The sequence below is a fragment of the Enhydra lutris genome, unplaced genomic scaffold, assembly GCF_002288905.1.
Source record: "Enhydra lutris kenyoni isolate GAN:26980312 unplaced genomic scaffold, ASM228890v2 scaffoldscaffold60, whole genome shotgun sequence".
In the NCBI taxonomy this organism is placed as follows: Eukaryota; Metazoa; Chordata; class Mammalia; order Carnivora; family Mustelidae; genus Enhydra; species Enhydra lutris.
The window spans coordinates 4,425,963-4,448,547 of NW_019154144.1; the positions used below are offsets into that span (position 1 = coordinate 4,425,963).

A 22,585-nucleotide genomic window follows, 5' to 3' on the forward strand; every position below is an offset into this window, starting at 1 on the left:
TCTGCTGCTAATTACTTAAGCCTGTGGGGAATGAGGCTGATGATGTTGACCATCCAACTAGAATATTGCTTCCATCTTAACCCCCACCCTGTAGGTTAAAAAAAAACAAAAACAAACAAACAAAAAAACTAACTTTCCTTCTGCACCTGGTCACACCAGGCAAGTGAAGGAAACAGAAGGAGACAGGCAAATGTTACTCTCTGAAGGGAATATGGCCTCCAAGGCACCAGGCTTCTCCTGGACAAATGTGACCATCCAGTATTTGACAGTAGCTTCAGAAACTGTCAGTAAAGGATCCTACTATTTCTATCTGGTATGATGATCATTTCATTTGAAAGTTTCTGATTAAGAAGAGTTTATTAGGAGGCTCCTGGGTGGCTCAGTTGGTTAACCGTCTGCTTTTGGCTCAGATCGTGATCTCAGGGTCCTGGGATCGAGCCCCAAATTGGGCTCAACGGAGAGCCTGCTTCTCCCTCTGCCTCTGCCTGCTGCTCCCTCTGCTTGTGCCATCTCTCTCAAATAAATAAATGCATCTTTTAAAAAAAAAAAGAGTTTATTGGTACTGCATATCTTTTTAAAATATTGCCAGCTAAGTTTACTAATCAAGCCCCATAAATATATTCTGATACTTTTCCTCAGACTTGTATGCATAAAGGCCATCCTTTTGTATATTTAATTTTTAACCAAATATATGTATTCTTCAAAAATATTTTAAATGCAATAAGGAAGCACTGTCAACAAAGTCTTCATTATTTTCATTATACTTTCATTATTTTCATTATACTTTTCAGAATTAAAAATCAAAGAATAAGTGAACCCTATATAAGACAGATTTACAGAGAGTCTGATTTAGTTTATACATACATTTCAATTTTCAGTTGCATCCTCTTAAAGAAGAATACGTGGAGTAAACATTCAGTTGAAGGAACACCTGGCTGGCTCAGTCAGTAGAGCTCGTAACTCTTGATCTTGGGATTTATGAGTTTGAGCCCTATGTGGGGTGTAGAGATTACTTAAAAATAAAATCTTTTAAAAAATTAAGATGAATACTCTGTTTCCATTTTCATTTTACCCAGTTTATATTGGCTAAGCAATATTGTGTGCCTTTCCCTGGAAAAACCTTTCATTAAACATGAATAATTGCTTTTCTCCATGTTATTCAGGTTCATCAACTTGGCTGTGAAGTTGTCGTCTTGCTATTGGAACTTAATCCTGACCAAATTAATCTTTTCAATTGGGCAATTGACCGATGCTACACAGGCTCCTACCAGCTCGCATCCGGCTGCTTCAAAGCCATAGCAACTGTGTGTGGAAGCAGGTATGAACTCTTGTTAAGTGGAAGGTACTAGTCAGTAGCAAGTACAATGAAGGTTGCTCTTCATAATATGAATATGTGAGGGCTGACTGTTTTGCAATTATCTGAGCAGAATAAATTCTAAAGAAATACACAATGTCCAGTATTTCCCCAACAGATAGACCACTCCCTGTAAGTCTGCAGCTACCGTGATTTTTCACATTCTCCAGAAGAGTGATGTGTAGTGATAGCACCCTTCTTATTAATTGCCTGGAAATTCACCAGGACGTCTGAGAGCAGGATTTGAAAATGATAAAGAAAGTACATTGAAGGAATTAAAGGAGTTTCTATAAGTGTTTGTGAGAAGCGGGAACTCTAAGCCCATTAGCCATCCCACGACCAAACTAAACCTAGGAAGCAACCTAAGAATGTTACATCTCCCTATTTAAAAAAAAAAAAAAAAGTAAAAGGGGTGCCTGCGTAGCTCAGTCTTTGAGCATCTGACTCTTGATTTCAGCTCAGGTCTTGATCTCAGGGTCCTGAGTTCAAGCCCTGTATTGGGCTCCACGACTGGGCATGAAGCCTACTTAAAAAAAAAAAAAAAAAAATTTTTTTTTTTTTTTAATGTTATAGCTCTCTTGTCCAAAACTTCAGAAAGGTAGAAAAGAAAATGTGACACCCTGGGTTCCATGGATTACACTTGTAAAACCACCCTCTCTAATTGTGTAAATTAGTGAGGTCATTCAGCTCTGTAATTTATTTAGTGAAATAATTTCACTATTTCAGTGCAATAATTTCATAGCTAAAATGAAAGGGTTAATGGAGACCACAAGGTTTATAAGCTGTTCCCAAGAAAGAGCTTATGCATTAGAAACTGAGAGAAGGCAGCTCAAGTTTATTTTTTAAAAGACTCTTACAGACTATTGATTCTCCTTTTTAATTAAATGTTGAATTTTAAGTAGCTATCTTGAGCTACTGGATGAAAGGAATAAAGTGAATTAGCTTTAAATTCTGACCTATTACAACCTATTCAGTTCTAAATTAATAAGAACAGAATATTAGAAGACCTCTACTTTCAATAAAACTAAAATGAACATGCTATTTCAAGAGAGAGGTTTCTCTTTAAAATTCTTAGCTTTCATTTTTAAAGGTAGTAGATAACATTTCATATCTAAAGCTTACAATTTCTATAATCTTAATAGAATGTTTATTATATGTATGTTTATTACACACTTTTATCTCAAAGTTACAGCAGATGAATATAATCTATACTGTCCAGGCTGCCATCATTTTATTTCATGATGTTAACATTATGAAATGATAGTTATACCTATAGAATATTATAAAAATAGCAAATTTTTTGCAAAAATCTCTTTCTCCAGAATATTTTTATTTTCAGATATTTTGATATTTTCAAAATAAATCTGTTCACATGACTCTTTGGTTTTGAAAATGTATTTAGAATATGACTTGGACCATAGATTCCCTTTGACAAAAATTAAAACAATAAAAGTTTCCTTTCTTTGCTGCCTTTCTCCCAGTGAACTCGATGTGAACTATCCTAGTCAAATTTATTTCATTGCATGGCCATCTCATAAAATATTGCATTACATTCCTCTGAGTGAATCTAGGTATTTTTCCTTAGGGAGCACAAATAAATGGCTATGAATTTAGCAATATCATCTCAGTTTCAGTAATATCTCCAGTCACAAAAATATTAAATCATAAAACTCCCCATATTCAGATTTTTTTAAGGTATCATTCCAAACTATTCTGCTTTCTTAGACAAATACTGCAGATCAACTTATGTTCATGACCCTCATCTATCCTGCAGGAAGGTTTGAGGGCTAGGCTCCAACATCGACACAACCTGTCCCCCGAGACAGTAGCCAACTCTTCTGCCATTTGTCACCACGGGGCATGTCCAGAATTTAAAATTTCAGCTGTGGCTTAAATTTGCTCTCTCTCCTCATAAATTCTCAGTCTGTGTAGTCTAGATAAGCCTCCGGATTTGTTTGAACAATCTTTGCATTTAATGTTTTCAGTACTTTTTTTGAAAGCAATTCTGGTGTTTTAGCTTTTGCTTTGTTTTCCATAAGTTTGCTTCTTAAAAACACCTATGTACCTTAGGTTATGAAATAATATGTTCCTAAAAAGTCATACCTAAACCAGGTCATATTTTAACTTTCTCAAACAAATTATCTGTACAGTAACTCCTACAAGTCATATTCTAAAGTGAAGAATCTTTCTTGGAAAGAATTATCTCCTCCTTTTTAGATAGAAATGAGCATATGCTGGATTTATTTTTGTAGGAATGTGACAGTTTATAACCAGACTCGTTTATTAAGGAACAATTTACAATTGACTATAAAATACTTCTAAAATACTAAACATTTTTTAAAGTGCTCCTCCTAAAAAAAAAATAAAAAAAATAAAGTGCTCCTCCTGAATAAAATTTTCTACTTTTAGTTTTCTGCTTTTAGAATCAGCCATTTTTGCATAATTTAATTTATTAATCCCTATATTCATCAGCTGTGATAATGAAAAAAATAGTTCTCTATGTTCTCTTTTTGTTTCTTTTTGTTTCTATAGAGGACTCTGTGAGAGTGTGTGTGTATATTGTGAACTTTCTGAAATCTAGACAAAATTGAAACTGTAATTATAACTCTGATATATTTAGTGATATTGGGAAATTTGGAAGTCAGTGTGGATTTCAAATAAGACCAGGAGAAGTAAGGATAAAAGTAGAAAGTGGTGGTAGAACTGGCAATATTAATTTTGAAGAATTTTTTTATAAAATATGTCTTACATTTGATTAAAAGCTATTAAGTGCAGCTCAGTACTATAATGTAGCACAAGAGGAAATAGCTCACCTGTCAGGCAGCAATAATTCAAATAACTATTTGACTTTTGTGTGTGCTCTTATTAATTTCCCCTCAATTCCAAATTATATCAGTACTGAACAGATAAAGAAATTGAGAAAGATTACATGGATTTCTAGCATTCTAAATCAAGGCAAATAGTATGATTTATATTAAAAGTGTAGGCAGTTTCCAATTAGTGGCTTAACTCAACAGAGTTCTCTTCACATTTAATTAAATACTTGAGAGTTCTATTGTTTTTACCCTTATCCTCCAACATTTAATAAGTATTTTAGAATAATAGATAAGGTTAAATTTTTAATTTGTATTTTGTTGGGTTTACTTTTAGAGGTAGTTTCTGCTGCCATTGCTGTTTGTATGTCTGCTTTGCCTTAAGCTAACTTCTCATAATCTTTCCTAATTTAAATCAGGCCCAGCAAACTTGAATTATTAAAAGTAGATGTCCCACATGTCTTGAGGAAATATCAGCTATCTGTTACCAAGGAAGACAAGGGTAGCTTATGATTCATGAATCCCAGTCACACTCCCTAGCTGGTGATGCATAATCTCATTTGGTTTTGTCAGTCAGCTGGAGTATTCCAAGAGCTCACAGAGGTTAGGAATCTGGGCTCAGGAAACGTGCTGTCTTGAGTTTGAATTTAGCTCTGCCTCCAATCAAGCTGTGTGCTCCTGAGCAAGTTACCATAAACGCTTTCTCATTTGTAAAATGGGAGTGCTGGTATCACTAGGTTAAGGATTAAATTTAACCAGTCTTTCCTTTTAATATGGTACATGCTAGTGTCAGGAATTGCAACCATGTACAGAAATGCATGCAGGATATCTACTAAGGTATTTTAAAACAATGAAAAATAACCTCAAGCCTGTTAATAGGGGGATGAGTAAACAAATCATGGCATTTTTTTAAAAAGATTTTATTTATTTAACAGAGAAAGACACAGCAAGAGAAGGAACACAAGCAGGGGGAGTGAGAGAGGGAGAAGCAGGCTTCCTGCCAAGCAGGGAGCCCTATCTGGGGCACGAACCCAGGACCCTGGGATCGTGACTTGAGCCGAAGGTAGAAGTTTAATGACTGAGCCACTCAGATGCCCCAAATTATGACATTTTTAATCAAGTCCTTAAAAATAGATCAATGTATTTGAGCATGAGAGCTATCTGTGAACTATGAATCCAATTTCTTGACCTAAGACCAAGCACATACATAGTAGGCACTCTGTAAACACTCTTACTCAATAGCTATTGGAAGCAGAAAGCTATGATGTAATCCATTCTATCAACTAATGAAATTAATTTCTCTCCAGAACACCTCAAAGTTACTCTGAGCTTTGTCATTTCATTCTATAGAAGTCAGGGCTAGTGGGTATTTCCCAAATTCTTCAAAACCTCCTCTCTTCCAGAACAGAAAAAAAAAAAAGAAAGAAAAGAAAAGAAAGAGAGTTTTATTTTCGTTTGCTTTCTGAATTACATCTGCCTTTTATATTTATTTTATGATTTGATTTTTATTCTGAATGATCACAGCTATCTTTTTTATCCTTCCACTGCCTCCATTGAATAATTTAACACTGAAAGGTATAAGATTTTGTTTCTAAGCCTATTTTAACCATCTAAATACAGATGTTTTATTTGTACCCCTTCACTCATTTGAGATCTCATTTTTCGCTTCTCTGGGTTTCTTTCATTTTCTGTCTCTGTGTTGTTATTTCCTTCAATGCTGTGCTCCATAAAGTCCATAGTTCAATCCTAGGCAGCTAATTGAATGTACCAATGATATAGTCCAGTGCACGGCCCTGCCTAGGAGGGAGGTTTTGTCTTCCCTTTTCCTGCCTTTAAATCCCCAGTGATCTAGCAATATTTGCCAGTGTCCTTTTCTTTTGCTTCAAGTTTTTCTTTAAATTCCAGTTAATGTTCTTTTACATAAAAATGCATAGGTGTTAAATCTCCATGTTAGAGACAGCAGCATAAGATATCTCTGCCTCTGTGGGGCTCCCAGAGTGTCCTTTGTACTTTCTCAGTCCATTCCAGATACTGCAGTTTGTTAGAACTCCAAGTTAGACCAGCTATGAAAGTACTGTTCTGGGCTGTCCGGGAAGCTGATAGTACCATGGATAAGTTCGTTCTTTGGAGTCAGACTTATCCAGGATGCAGTCTAGGCACCACTGGTCAAATACTTTTTCAAGTACTTAACGTACATGAACTTGGTCGAGTACTTAATGTCTCTAAGCCTCTAGGCTTGCCAGGAAGACAAAATAACAAATCTAGGTAAAGGCCTTGGCAGAGTAACCAGCACAGAGTAGGCAGGTCATAACATAAATGTTATCCATCATTCTTCATTATCCTCACCACAGCATGTACGTGGGCTTTCCCTCACTTCTCATCTGACAAATCAACCTCATGCTTTTTTGTTCATTTAATAACAACAGTTTTATAAATAATCCAATCAGGAAATGGGCAAAAGACATGAACAGACATTTCTGCAAAGAAGACATCCAGATGGCCAACAGACACATGAAAAAGTGCTCCACATCACTCGGCATCAGGGAAATACAAATCAAAACCACAATGAGATATCACCTCACACCAGTCAGAATGGCTAAAATTAAGAAGTCAGGAAATGACAGATGCTGCTGGCGAGGATGCGGAGAAAGGGGAACCCTCCTACACTGTTGGTGGGAATGCGAGCTGGTGCAGTCACTCTGGAAAACAGCATGGAGGTTCCTCAAAAAGTTGAAAATAGAACTACCTTATGACCCAGCAATCGTACTACTGGGTATTTACCCTAAAGATACAAATGTAGTGATCCGAAGGGGCATGTGTACCTGCATGTTTATAGCAGCAATGTCCACGATAGCCAGATTATGGAAAGAACTTAGATGTCCATCAACAGATGGATGGATAAAGAAGATGTGGTATATATATACAAGGGAATACTATGCAGCCATCAAAAGAAATGAAGTCTTGCCATTTGTAATGATGTGGATGGAACTAGAGGGTATTATGCTTAGCGAAATAAGTCAATCAGAGAAAGACAATTATGATATCTCTGATATGAGGAATTTGAGAGACAGGGTAGGGGTTGTGGGGGATAGGGAAGGAAAAAATGAAACAAGATGGGATCTAGAGCAGACAAACCATAAGAGACTCTTAATCTCAGGAAACAAACTGAAGGTTGTGGGGGGTTGGCGGGGGTAGGGATAGGGTGGCTGGGTTATGGACACTGGGAGGGTGTGTGCTATGGTGAGTGCTATGAAATGTATAAGCCTGATGATTCAGACCTGTACCCCTGGGGCAAATAATACATTATATGTTAATTAAAAAATAAATAAAAGTTCTAGGGACACCTTGGTAGCTCAGTTGATTAAGCATCTGCCTTAGGCTCAGGTCATGAGCCCAGGGTCCTCAGTAGGAAACCCACTTCTCCTTCTGCCTGCTGCTTCCCCTGCTGGTGCTCTCTCTCTCTTTGACAAATAAATAAATAAAAACTTTTAAAAATAATAAATTTTTTTTAAAGTTCTAGAAAAGTAATCATTTTGGAATGCAAATTAGTAAAGCCATTTGGACAGCAATATGGCATTATCTACCAAAACTTTAAATGTTGCCCTTTGACCCTGCATGACCTATTCTAAAAATCTGTTCTAAAGAAAGAACATTTGGTGTTATAACAGTGAAAAACATTGTAACTATGAGAAAAATGAAAATAACCTTTAAATGTCTGCAAATGCAGTTCAAAGTCTGGGCTTCTCAGGAAACAACAGACTCAGGGTGGAGATTTGAGTGCAGGATGTTAATTAGGGAATGCCCTTGGGGTCAATATCTAGGGAGAAGTGAAGGAAGCAGGACTGAGCAGAGAAAAAGAGACCTCCACCAGTCCCACAGGAGCTGCTGCTAGTTGTGGGTATGACCTTGACCTGGGTAAATTTCTTTGGCGGAAGGCAATTCCCAGAGAGGGATTCAGCCAGAGATCTCAGCCTCCAACACTAGTTGGAGGATTGAGTGCCTCAGTCCTGAAAGGGAGATCCAGGTAGCACACCACAGCATCTGCTACAAGGTTGGTTATTTATGGTATGACCATATTGTGAAATACTGTGCAGCTGTTAAGAAGAGTGGGGAAAGCCTCATTCACTGAAAAGGGTCATCTCCAAACAATGCACATGGGTATAATCACATTTATGTTGACAATCCTGTGTGATGGGGAAGAGTACTTATTTATATACACACTTTAAAAAGGGTGGTTGCCTCTAACAGTTGAGGGAAAGAAAGGAAGTGAGCATTTCCACATTTTATTCTATACACTTACCTACACCCAGCACCAACTCACCAGCTGTGTGAATGAGCCATTTTCAGAATACTCTGGCCTTATGTGCCGCTTGAATCTTTTTTTGAAAGTTGTATTGATGTGTTACTAATAAGATAAAAAATTAAATTTGATTAATATCAAAAATAAGTGAAAACCATCCTTTCTCATGTATTTAACAAGTGCTCACTATAATCTCTTACTAAGCTTACTGGAAGGTGGGCATATATTCATAATAATATGATGCCTTTCTTGAAGGGTGATTGTTCAAAAACAGAACTTCTTAGGCAATTATATTATAGAATCAAAAAAAGAACCCACAAGAAAACAATCGCTGGTTTGTTTGTTTTTTTTCACCTCCAAGCCATCTTCTGCTTTCTGAAGTTTGCCTCAAGATAAATGTCACTCACTCACTATCTATGGACCATTTCCTAATTGTTTATTTCACCAAGAGTTTTCTATTTATGACCTCTTTTCCACGGGAAAAAAACCATACAGATTTTTTTTTAAGTCATCTTTAAAGAGTATTGTGTAGCAAGAAAAGAAAATGTATTTAAGTTCCATGTTCTATTTGATTATACTGCTAGTAGCCACATCACCTTTTGGCTGGGTTCCTACTCTCCACCCCCAGTTTCCATCCCATGCGTGCAATCAATTACCAGATCCTGCCCATTTTCTCTCCTTAGTGTTTTTCAGATCTTGTCCTCTCCTTTCTGTCTCTACCATTCTTGTCCTAATTCACACATCAGTTCCTCTTTGGAGTATTGCAATAGCTCCCAATATCGACCCCCTTACAAATCCTTTCTCTGCAGAGCACACAAGAGTGTTTCGTCAAAAGTGATGTCATTGCCTCACTCCCCTACTGCAAATCCTGTAGGATCTCCTTAACTTTTAGGATGAAGTCCATCAGCTGGTTATCTTCGGAAACCTAGTCCCATCTTCTGTTCCTCTACTAACTCTTTTACTCGGTCTGCTACACAGAGACTCTTTCCTTTCCAGAAGGGATCTTGCTGCTTCCTTCTTGTCATTTTCAAAATGCGGTTGTCTCTGCTTGGAACACTCCCCCGTGTTACCCTTTCCATGGCCTGGCTAATGTCTCCTGGCTCTGCAAATACCAGTTTACTTGTTTCTTCCTGGAGAAGGCTTCTGTCACCCCAAGTCTGGCGTAGGTGTCCCTCATCGGGATTCTGTAGCATGCTCTGCCTACTCTCATCATGACTAGATCATATAGATTATCTCTCTAACTATATAGTAAGTCTCCCTGAGAGGAAGGGACCAGCCTTACTTAACTTAGTATCATGAGTACTGTGCAATTGTTCCTGGTCTATGTATGGTGAGTCCTATGTTTAGATGGATTGAATGAAAATATTAAATCTGTGAGCTACTGAGAAATATAAACATATCATCTTCTTTCTATTTTTATTTGGTTTTCATTAAAATCTATTTATGTTAGATAGATATTTGTGTGTTTAATTATCCCAGTGCAACAATATTCAATTTTAAACAAAAATAGAGCTATCTCTCTTCTCCTAATAAACAGCAAAAGAATGGGGGGAGGGGAATGGCCAAGTGGGCAAATGGGCATGAAAATGTCATTAATAAGTGTGACTGAGGTCAGTCTCCCTCTAGAATTTTGAGAGGTAATGATTTATCAAGATGACTAACCAGGCTGTCTTATAAACTGTGCTGTTTTTTTTGTTTTTGTTTTCTGTTTTAGGAACTATCCCTTCGACATAGTGACATTGTTAAACCTTGTTCTATTCAAGGCCTCTGACACCAACAGAGAGATCTATGAAATCGCCACGCAGCTCATGCAGGCACGTATCATCTACTTACACAGAAACTTCAGAGAGAGGGTGGTTGATACCCGGATGGCTGCTGATTCCTGTGTATCGCTGGTGGGGATATAGAGGAGTGAGAAGACTGCTACATAACCTTCTCTAAACACGGGAACTAACTGATGCTTTACTTTTAATACCATATTAAATACGCATTTATTACTTTTGTTACTATGAAACTTGATGAAACATAAATCCTCCTGAGACTGCCAGCCAATGTTTTTTCATACCATTTCTCACTTTCCTACCTCTCTATAGATCCTTGAAGCCAAGCTTTTCGTGTACTCAAAGAAAGTAGCTGAACAGAGACCTGGCAGTATTCTCTATGGAACACACGGCCCATTGCCGCCCCTGTACAGTGTGTCACTAGCACTCCTGTCATGTGAACTGGCCAGGATGTACCCTGAGCTCACACTTCCACTCTTCTCAGGTACCATGCAAGGATACGTGTGATCATTTCTGCACAAAGTTATCTCCCCTTTATTTTATTTTATTTTTTTCTTTATAAGAGAACAAATCTACATTTTTATTTATTTATTTTTCAGCAAGTTTAAATCCCTGAGGGGTACATTGTCACATGGATTCTGTGTCAACAGCCTTAGCAGGAAGGTTGCTTCGGAATTTGGCCCAAACCGTGCGGCTGTTTCCATGAGGCAAAGTTACCTTTCCCCAGATTACTCTGGTTTTATTGGGTTTACCACTAGGATTCACTGTGTTGTTCCTTGGTTTGTACACATAAGAGTATCTCCTGTCTAGAGAGAATTTAGTTTCATCTCAAACATAAACATCCTCAATTGGGAGAAGAGCTGTGTGTTCCTTCTGGTTCCAGAGACCCCTCTTACAGCCGGCAAAAATGGAAAATGGCCTTAGACCACAGGCTTCCAGAGAACATTTGTTTTTTTAGGAGTCCTGTTACCAGCAGGCTTCCACAAGCTTCAAAATAGTGGAAAGAGATCAGGGAGGCTGGAATCTTCCTTTTTCAAGTCTAGTATCATTTTGGAGTCAAATTATTGATGTTAAATTCATAGATCATAATTGCTTTGGACTAACTCCACTTACATATAAAAGTCAATTCTGGAATACATTTAAGTATTTAAAAACGTGTTTATCTAAAATAGCATAGGTTTATCTAATATAAATAGGACAAATGCAGAGATGCTCAGATTTAGTCATAAACCTTCTAAATAACTTACATGTGTAAAATTTCCCAAATAAGTTAAATATGCTTGGAAAAAATTTTAATACATATGAATCTCTGCAAGTTGGTCTTTGTGGTATTGGAGATGGTGTTTTATACCTTGTTTGTTGCTACATACATAGGTTGTTGAGAGTTTAGATTTTTAGCACATCTTTACAAGTAGTCTTTGTGAGTAATTTTTGTAAAAAAAACTCACCTTTAAGGAATTACATTTGTTGATTTAACTTCCTGCCTAAGGAGCACCATGCTAAGGGGCTGATTTTGGTCTCTGTTGGTCCTCTTTCTCCATCTGTGTTATCAGGACCTCCATCTACATCCTCATCCATCCCCCCCCACCCCACTCCTGCCCAACACCCTCTGTTTATAGTCCTCAACCCTGCAATCCACCCACTACTCAAAACCAAATATGCACAGCACTTCTCCACTAAGAATTCTCTGCTCAGCTGTCCTAAAAATAACTGCTGTTAAGTTTCCATCCATTGAGTAGTCTGTATTATGCACTTTATGTACACTTCATTTATCATTTCATTTCTGCAACCCCGCAAGTAGTGGTTAGAAATGAGGCTCCGGATTTGACAGCCTGGATTCATCCCTGGCCACGCCATTTGCTGGCTGTTTGACCTTGGGCAAGTCATGGAACCTCTAAATTCCATGTTCTTATTGGCAGAAATAACTACTTCAGAGGGTGCAGGATTAAAACAAGCTGATAAAGCCAAGCAGTTCGCCTAGTGCTGGCTTGGAATGACCACCAGCACCACCACCATCACCACCACCATAATCACCCTTCCTATTTTACAGATGAGATGCTAAGGCTTAGAGACATTAAATAATAGGAACTCTTTCACCAATAATAAAAAAAACCTCCCCTTCTTCCAAACTTGCTTTCCACCTTTTCATCCAAGAACCTTCTGCTCCCATCTCACTTGATCTTTTACATGCCAGGCCCTTTTGTCCATCCTTGCCTCTGTGCATGCTTCTCTTTTCCAGAAATGGCCCTTCTCTCCTTCTCCCTAATTCCAGTCTTCCTGAAGACCTAACTGAAAATCTGGGATGCCTGAGTGGCTCAGTCATTTAAGTATCCAGCCCTTGGTTTCTGCTCAGGTCATGATCTCAGGGTCATGAGATAAAGCCCTGAGTCAGGCTCTGCGCTCAGAGGGGAGTCTGCTTAAGATTCTCTCTCTCCTTCTTCCCCATCAAATAAATAAATTAATTGGGAAAAAAAAGACAATACCAAGGGTGCCTGGGTGGCTCAGTTGGAAGGACATGCGACTCTTGATCTTCAAGTCAAGCCCCATGTTGGTTGTAGAGATTACTCAAATAAATAAACTTTTAAAAAGGTTGGGGGGCACCGAGTGGCTCAGTCAGTTAAGCGTCCATCTCTTGGTTTTGGCTCAGGTCATGATCTTAAGGTTGTGAGCTCAAGCCACATGTCATACTCTGCGCTCGGCCCAGAGTCTGCTTGAGTTTCTCTCTCTCCCTCTCCCTTTGCCCTCCCACCTCTTTAAAATAAATAAATATATCTTTAAAAAAAAAAAAAGACCTAATTGAAAATCTGCTTCTTCTGTGAAAACCTCTCCATCTATCTGCAACAGAATTAGTCATATCCTTGTCCCATGCCTGAAACAGTGGGGGGATTCCAGAAAAGACTTCCTGATAAACTAGTTCTCTTCTTGGGAAACTAAAGTGTAATTCTGTTCACATCAACCAACATTTGAGAGCCACCTCTGTGCCAAGCACTGTCCTTAGGTTATAGGAACACAGATGTGAATAAAAGAGTCTCTCTTACATCAATGGGTCATAATCTGGGAATAAGGAAAGATATGCAGTCATATGATTATGATACAGAGAAGCAGGTACAATTAAAAAAAAAAAAAGGCACATTCTGTGTATGAGATAGAAGACAATTATTGGGCCAAGAATATCAGGCAAGACTTCCTAGAGAAGTTGGTGTCTGAGCTGCAGTTGGAAAGAGGAGTAGACATTTGCAAAGCAGACAACTAGCTGACATTAGAGTTGGTAAGTAGATAGGTATTACAGACCAAGGAAATAGCACATGGGTTGACTTAGAGGTAGAAAACATGCTGCGTTCCAGAGATGATGTAGTGTTCAGTTTGGCTACTACAACATGCAGGAATGGGAGAAAGCTAGAAATGGTCACAGGCAGACAGGCAGAAGTCAAGTCTTGGAAGGCTTTGTATTGTACCATAAGCAGTTTGTGGGACAGTGACTGCTAGGTGCTCCTTGAAACCCCTCAGAGCCCTGGGAACAGGGAGGGCCTCCACCAAGCTGCTTGGGTTCTGAAAGCCACTGGCCAGTTTAAAATAAGAGAGGGGGACAAGAGCATTTTAGAAAGACTGTGTCTGAAGGATGGATAAAAGAGTATCCAGTCTAAAGATAGAGGGTCAGTTGAGGAACAATGACAGTGGTCCACAGAGGAAATTATGAAGGCCTGAACTAAGACAGCCCCATGAGAATAGAAAGGGGAGACCAGAGTCAAGCGCTCCCAGGCAGGGTATAGAGAAGGAAGTCCCTGGTACGATATCTGGGAGGTAGGGAGTGATAACCCCACCTCGAGAGCCAGTCCAGGGAGAAGGGGAGGCTAAGGACAAAGCAGAGATCGTGAACGCTGCTTGGGATATTGAGGGTAGGTGTCTGTCAGACATCCCTGTGTGGAGACAGACTAGTGTCAAGGGAAGGCCAGAGGTAGGACTCATGGAAGAATAGAAGATAGAACCAAGGCAACAGATGAGATCATGAGTAGAGTGAGCACAGAGGGAAAGAACGCACTCAGACCCCCAGCTTTTGAGGACTGCGCCCAGAAAGAGTGAGGGAACAGACAGGGATGGAGACCCATTCAGAGAGGAAAGAGAACACCTAGAAGGTGGGCATCATGGAAACCTAGAGAAGAAAGGATATTGGAGGAGTGAGTGAGCAGTCTACAGCCTTGAATGGATCAGAGAGATCCCAGGAGATAAGATCTAAATATTACTGTCTGGACCTCACAATTCACAATTACTGTTAACTGTCAGTAGTTTCTGCAGAGAAAGAGCAGCAGAAGCCACATCTTAGTGGCGTTGCTGAGAAAGCAGGAAAAAGAGAAGAGGGAGTGACAGTGGAATTTGCAGAGTCTGAGGGTGAATGGGATTTGAGCTTATTTTTTGCCCGAGAGGGAACAGCTGGTAATGAGCCGGACAAATCCAGGAAGAGGAGGTAAATAGTATAGCAAGTTTAAGAAAAACAGAAGCTCATACAATGAGTGACACGTTCAATCTAAGTTTTTCTTCAAGAATTGACTGTAGGGCTATTTTGATTTATGAAGAATAACTTTTTAAAAATAACATGGAAAAAGGACATTATAGAGATTTTCTAGCTCTTGTTTTCCCTGCTTCTACTATTAAAAACCCTGTGGTGAGATTTTTATTGCCTATACTGTCAGATGAGTTAATTCCTTGGAAGTTGCCAAACGGGTTGCACAGGTCATTCCCAGAGAAGCCAGAAACTGTACTGAGCAGCCCACTGACATCATTTCACTTTCCTCCTTTCCCTTCCGAAGGACTCTACAATCCTGGCCCTCGTTTGGGTGCCTCCCCCCTACACACATCGGTTGGACCTTGGGCCTGACAGACAAGATGTAATAAACATCATAGATAAGCAAATCAAGTGATGTGTTAGAAGGTAATCATTGCCTCAAAAAGACTAGAGGTTTTTATGCCACTGTTAAAAAATGTATTTTTAATAGCGGTTGTCCCTCTGATTGGAAGGATTTATTCCCCTCCAAATTCCCTATCCTTTTCTAGCAGAGTTAAAATAGCTCTTTTGCTATCACATGCCCTGAATCCATGTAACCAGAAGGCTTTTCCCTCACCAAACCCCTATAGCACTCGGTTTGTTCCTCTCCGTGTCCTTTGTCACTTGCCACCTCGCCCCAGAGTTACCTCTCAACATATTTTGCCTCAGACTCTCCTCCTCAGGGACATGAATGAACCTGGAGTCCTTGCTGGCTCCATAGTGCCCAGCACAGTGGCTTGCTCCTAGAAAAGGCCCCGTGTATTGAATAAATACATGTTCTGGGATCTGAAGGATCTGGATATATGTCGTAAAAGTTCATGATATCAGTCATCACATCCATAAAGTTTAGAAATTAAGTCAGTTTTGACATTTTGAGCTACATAGAACATCACAGCTTAACCCTGATTATTGTGGTCCAGAATTAAATAGATTGATAGTCTTCAAGATTTAAAAAAATGGTAATTGTAGTTTTAGGAAAAGGGCCAAATCAATTAAAGCTACTGTTTCGGGGATCTAGTGGATTATGTTGGTATAATTCCTGGCATCTGTGTTGTTCTACTGTTTAGCGGCCAAGCTCTCCGAACGAGATTACATGCCACGCTGGGTAATAACAAGGGCATCAAACCGTGCTTTTGGAGTTCCCTTAGAACAAAACCGTTTCTTCTCTTGATGTTAGAAATAAAAGATTACAGGCAGCTTTGCCGCCCATAGGTAATGCTGTGCTTTTATTTCTGAGGAAAGCTTATTCAGATCACAACATTAAATGCTGCTGGCCAGGAAACAAGGCATAAATGCTATCACAGAAAATCACGGTGAACTCACTGGGCTGGATGTCCAGTTTTACCCTTCTGATTCCTGTGTTTCATAAAATGATGTGCAGCACAGAGCCTGCACCTGCCACATAGCTGGCAGTTTTCAAGTCCATTCCGTGAGCATGAGTCCACACACTGGAGGTTCAGTGACTTCTCAGTTTCACAGCAAAGAACTCATGGAGGACACTTGGTAAACTATCGGAAGAGTGGAAAGATAATGGTCCTTGTCATAACAGTCCCAACCACAGCTTATTAAGAGCCTCCTTGATGCCCAGTGCTGTGTTCAGCATGTAATATACCTGATGATCCTCTCTCCTGATCCTCACAGTGGCCCAAGGTGGTTCCATTCTATAGATGAGGAAACTGAGGAACAGAGAGGTTAAATAACTAACACAGAATTTCCTGCAGGGAGTGTGTGGAGGAGCTGGGATCTAATCACATGTCCTTCTGATTCTGAGCCCTGTGTTTTGTCCGCCCTGATGCCCCTCTTCCATGGTAGTGGATTAGAATTCACAAAGCCTCGCACCTCGCTCCACCGTGACTAAGCCCGTGCTTGTCCCGCTGTGCTCTCTGACAACCCTCCGCAGAGCACCGGAGCTAGATAGATGGAGCTCCGCAGATAGATGTAGCTGGAAGATTCCGAGGCCTTGGGGAGCTGCTGTATATGAAAATGCTTTTTCGTACACTGACGTCACTGTTTGATCTGGCAGTTGGTGTAAACAGCTTTGTTTTATTTGACGAGCTAACGTACAGCTCTGTGTCCCTGCTCTTCTCTTTAGAGGTCAGCCAGCGGTTCCCCACGACACATCCAAACGGGCGTCAGATCATGCTCACCTACCTGCTTCCTTGGCTGCACAACATCGAGCTGGTGGACAGCAGGCTCCTGCTCCCAGGCTCAAGCCCCAGCAGCCCAGACGATGACGTCAAGGACCGGGAAGGGGAAGTGACTGCTTCCCACGGCCTGAGAGGGAGTGGCTGGGGCTCCCCAGAAGCTACGTCACTGGTCCTGAATAACCTCATGTACATGACAGCCAAGGTAAACTCCGAGGATCTGTGCCTCAGGAACACGGCTCTGCCGTCCAGGAAACCCCTGGGTTACTGAAACCCTGCGCTGCCCAGTCAGGGCAAGTGGCACTTACCATTCAGAATTACACGAGCAGGTCCTGGACCGTGGTGTGGGTTGCACAGCGATGTGAATGTACTTCATGTTGCTGAACCTTATGCTTAAAAAGGGCAAACTTTATGTTATGTGCATTTTATCACAATTTTTTAAAGTAATAAAAATAACAACACAAAAATATTAAAAATCATGACAGTAAGTACGTACATGAGTGATGGCTGCATGATAAGTTGCTGAAAAATGGCATCTCCCTGAGGAATGGCCATGTCTCCTCCCCCTTCTTAGAATTTCGAGATGGCCATGACCCTTACGACGACTTTTAACCAAACATTTTGCATCCTGCCGTTTTTCCCACATGTCTCCCGGGCCGGTTTTTCTCTTGTGTGTTACAGTATGGAGATGAAGTTCCTGGGCCAGAAATGGAAAATGCTTGGAATGCTTTAGCCAACAATGAGAAATGGAGCAACAACCTGAGGGTCACCTTGCAGTTCCTGATCAGCCTGTGTGGGGTTAGCAGTGACACGCTTCTCTTGCCCTATGTAAGTGGCGCTCAGACTGTCAGGAGTCCCTGCTCCTTTCGGTTGTATCTGCAACTACGGGTGAGAATGTGCTTTTGGCTTTAAGTAAAATGGAGATACTGAGTTTGTCAGTCATGCTACTCTCCCAGGAGCTCATCTGCATATTACCGAAAGTGTCCTTCCCCCTGAGAAGCAGGCTACAATGTCCTAGGGACACCTGTCATCCTCTTTCTAAGCCTTTGGACACAGAAACTTGTGAATTAAGGGGTGGATATTTTCCTAACAGTTACTGAAAGCTGCCTTCTATAAACAGTAGACCGAATATGTAGGAGAAACTCAGTAATACATTAATTATGACTAATATAAATGTTCGGTATTTCCATCTTGATGCTATTAAAATGGAATAAAAAGGGAGAGTATCTAGGTGTTTCTCTTCAAATGTAGGTGATAGGAGAGTTAAACAGAGAGAAATCTTCCTGAGATATGTGATATTTAGTGTTTGTATTTAAAGGTGATCTGATCAATAAAACAACAGCATTTTTAAAACCCTAACTCACATGTGCAACTGATGAAGCAATGAACATTACATCAAAAACTAATGATGTACTATGTGTTGGCTAATTGAATTTAAATTAAAATTTTTTTTTAAAAATAAAATAAAATAAATTAGAACCTAACTCAGTTGGCATTTGTGTGCTATTGGTTCTTGTGAGAGATTTTCTGCCCGCCTGCTCTTTTGAACCACCTAAGCCCTATTGTGGCTTCCAGGCCTCAGGTTGGACTGTGAGGGCCACAGTAATGCAGAGCTTTAATCCAGACTTACTTTTAAAATTTAAAACCCTACAGGCAGCTAAAATGCAATGGTTTTCATGGGAGTAGAGAATAGCAGAGGACTGGATTCCTTATTTAAACAAAAATAACTAGCAATGTTCCCCCATGGTTTGTATGAATAAACTACTTTCTAGATAAGGCCTTAGCCAGCAAGTTTTCAGCTGAGAGAGAATTCATGTGCCCTAAAGGTAACTTCTGTAAACGTGGCCATTAGGGAAGGTAAGGCCTTTAACGTGTACTCCTGTCAGACAGGCATGTGAAGAGAGGTGAATTTTAATCCAGACACTGGAGACCATGGAGCCAAGCTATCAGGATGGGGAGGACGTGTTCGTGGAGAGGAACTGGTTACATTTAGCATGCTTGTGGGCGAGGCTCCGGAAGATATCCCTCATGTTCTGTTTCTTCTCAGATTAAAAAGGTGGCAATCTACTTGTGCCGTAACAACACCATTCAGACCATGGAAGAGCTTCTCTTTGAGTTGCAGCAGACGGAGCCGGTGAATCCCATTGTCCAGCACTGTGACAACCCACCCTTCTACCGCTTTACAGCCAGCAGCAAGGCCTCCGCAGCAGCCTCTGGTAGGGGAAGGGCAGCGGGGTGGACATCTTGTCTTGGATCTCTGGGGTTTTCTGTATGGAGAGCACTGAAGGGATGGGAGTGTATGTGTGTGCTACTTTTTCCTTATTCCTGTGTAAACTTTCACTTAAAAGATGGCTTCAGGGGCACCTGGGCACTCAATTGGTTAAGCGTCTGTCTTCAGCTCAGGTCATGATCCCGGAGTCTCAGGATCAAGTCCTCATTCAGGCTTCCAGAATGAGGGAGTCTGCTTCTCCTTCTCCCTCTGCCTACCCCCTGCTCATGCCTGCATGTGTGTGTTCTCTCTCTCTCTCTCTCTCTTTCTCTCTCACTCTCTCTTTCTCAAATAAATAAAATCTTAAAATTAAAAAGGATGGTTTCAAAATAGCTGAGACTTGTTAAGGGCCTTATCGGTTTAATGAAATTATTTTGTAAGGGTGACCAGCAGTCAGTGACCCAGGATTGGTAAGCCATGGAGCTTTGTACTTCAGGCTGATCCCTGGCAGGACAGGGCAATCACTCAGGAATCTCCTTTCTGGACCCTCCTTCTTATATCTATGGGATTTTCTTGGCTAATAGTCGCCCAGAGTTAACGAAAATGCCCCTCAACAATATTATCCCTTTCAATAAATCGGCTTCTCAGCATCATTTTATGAAATATATAATGTCCTCCTTAAGTTCCTTGAAGCCGGCTTCCCTTTGATTTTTCTAATATCATAACTGCCTCCAAAACTCTCCTCTCCCCTGGTCTCTCATCCCCTCTATTTGCCCTGCGCCTGCTGCCAGAGCATGTTCCCACAGGGAAGCAGTAGCCCAGGGATCAGAAGCTCTAGGTACTTGGACTTGCTTCACTAACATTAGTTTAATAACTCCTGGACCCAGAAATACTAAAGCAGCTAGCAGCAGGGTCAGCCACTATAAATAAGCTCATTACCTAAGTGGTCAGGAAGAAAATGTTTCAAGAATGTTGTAGCCTCACTTTATAAAAGAGTTGAGGAATTTGGTTTGACCATAACAGATGTCTGGGATTCTCCCATTTCGGTGGTGTGGGCTTGGAAGTTTGTTTAGAATGTCTGAGATTGTACGGAAGATGTAAGGAGTCTTTCAAACATGAGATTTTATCAGAAATCCTTCACTGTAATTACTTGAGAACTGGGCTTAACCCTTCCCCCCAACATTTTTTTCTAATCCTACCTACAGGAACCACCTCCAGCAGCAACACGGTGGTTGCCGGCCAAGACAGTTTCCCAGATGCTGAGGAGAGCAAGATATTGAAAGAATCTGATGAGAGGTTGGTGCACTAATTTGGCTTAATATCCGGTATGACTTTCAGCAATAGTCTACACAAAGGCATCAGTAAGAGTTTGCAGTGTTTCATAAATTATACACACACATACACACACACACACACACACACACACACACACTCTTCTTTGCTTTTAGAAACACAAACTGACTCTGATTCTGCTCTGTATATCCTTAAAGATAATGATTTCTCCCTGAGAAAAGCTAGAGAAGAGAGAGATTAAGATGGATGTCATTCTGGTGGTCGAAACCCACTTACCACAGGGCTTACTAAAAACCACTCGTTGTTCTGTGAGTTGGCACAGACCATCTGGAATTAGAGGGAATTTCCATGTGAAAATCTAAGATCTGACTATGGAATGATTACTTAGAGATTGAGTAGTTGTCTTGAGGTGAGTTCTATGAATGTCATCATTTTTATTACATCTCGATGTGGTCAAATTTGGTTAACCAACAACGCTGCCTTTTCCTGCTAAAAGAAGCCTCTAGTCCCTTCACATTAGCTCTTATGACATTTCTCTTGCCCCTTTACACTGCCTAGAGACTAACTCATAAATAAGTAAAATCTACATCACTATTTCCTGTGGTTAATTGTGAAGAACAGAGAAACAAACAAAAAGAAATAAATAGGACTCCAAAAATAAAACTTAGATGGGGTGCCTGGGTGGCTCAGTTGGTTAAGCATCTGACTCTTATTTTCAACTCAGGTCATGACTTCAGGGTCCTGAGATCTAGCCTGTGTTGGGCTCCGTGCCCAGCGGGTAGTCTGCTTAAGTATTTTCTCTCTTCCTCTCCCTCTGCCCCCCCCAATCTGTGCCCTAAATAAATAAATATATTTTTAAAATCTTTAAAAACTATTTTTATTTTTAAATAAATATAATGACTTATATTTATTTATATATAAATGTTTATTTATTTGTTATTTATCATTATATTAATTTATGAGTATAATGCATATATAATATATTATAATAATAAATTATTATATTAATTTATTATTTATTATATATAAATATATGTTATATATAAATATTTATTATATTATTATATATATTTATTCTCATGGGTATCGGAAACTCCTTAGGCTGACCATTTTCTGATGAAAACTCCTGAGGAGCCCTTTCACTTAAGAAATTAGAAATAAGGGGGCATCTGGGTGGCTCAGATGGTTAGGTGTCTGTCTTCACCTCAGGTCATGATCCCAGGGGTCCTGGGACTGGGTCCCGTATCAGCCTCCCTGTTCAACGGAGAATCTGCTTCTCCCTCTGCCCCCACTCCCCACTCCCTTGCTCCCTCTTGTGCGCACGCATGCATGCACAAAAATAAATTTTTAAAAATCCAAAAAAATTAGTAACAAGGATGAGATACTCATAGAAATTCATAATGGAGAAAATTCAGTAGATCAAATAATAGAAATAATTCGGTCAAGCCATAATGCTTCCAGATGCTTCATGACCGTCCTCAGGATTTCATCCTGCATGAGAATATGGTGGGGGCTGCAGGTGGAAGGGTATCTGATGTAAGATGGACTGCCTTTGGAGTTTTGAAGGCTCATTTCCAATTCGGGCAGGCCCTTATCAGACTCCTCAGTGCATCCATTCCTGGGTTGCTGCACTGCCTTAATTCCAATGGTCAATCACAGGAGCTTTCCTTCAGGCAAAAAGCCCAAACCCAGTGAGTCATGAGCGTAGACCTCACCCTGTACAGATCACTAATAAAGTCCTTTCTTTTTTTCTTGGAAATGAGTAAAGGTTTTCACACTTCCCACATCAATGACAATACGTGATGATTAACTAACATGTTTTTAGTCCATATTTATTATCACCTTCTTTGGAAAATTTCCTCATGGTAAATAATCACATATGTCTCTAAAGAGATTTCTACTTCCTACTTGGAGTGTAACATTCTTTATCATTTATTGTCTAGACTGAATTTTCCAATCTTCATTTTATTTAGGGTAGAAACGTGATGAATGTCTATATATTAACATCTCACTACAAAGGCCCCTTAAGGACCAGAGTCCTGAGTGTCCTGCCCAAGTTTTTAGTGGTGGCCCTTGAAATTAAGAAGCCAATCATCTCTCTAATATTGAGACCAGAGAACACCTCGAATAGAGGCTTTCTTTTTTAACTCT

General features: G+C 40.0%; 1 protein-coding gene across 1 annotated transcript in view; it reads left to right on the forward strand.

The window, feature by feature from the left end:
- Window positions 1–22,585, forward strand: part of LOC111158548 (FRY microtubule binding protein) — a 266,086-nt gene that overhangs the window by 164,560 nt on the left and 78,941 nt on the right. The window contains exons 29-35 of the mRNA XM_022520645.1: window positions 1,164–1,318; window positions 10,182–10,281; window positions 10,561–10,732; window positions 16,881–17,137; window positions 17,614–17,760; window positions 18,980–19,148; window positions 20,347–20,437. Coding sequence (XP_022376353.1) covers window positions 1,164–1,318; window positions 10,182–10,281; window positions 10,561–10,732; window positions 16,881–17,137; window positions 17,614–17,760; window positions 18,980–19,148; window positions 20,347–20,437 — 1,091 coding nt within the window. The remainder of the gene's footprint in view (window positions 1–1,163; window positions 1,319–10,181; window positions 10,282–10,560; window positions 10,733–16,880; window positions 17,138–17,613; window positions 17,761–18,979; window positions 19,149–20,346; window positions 20,438–22,585) is intronic.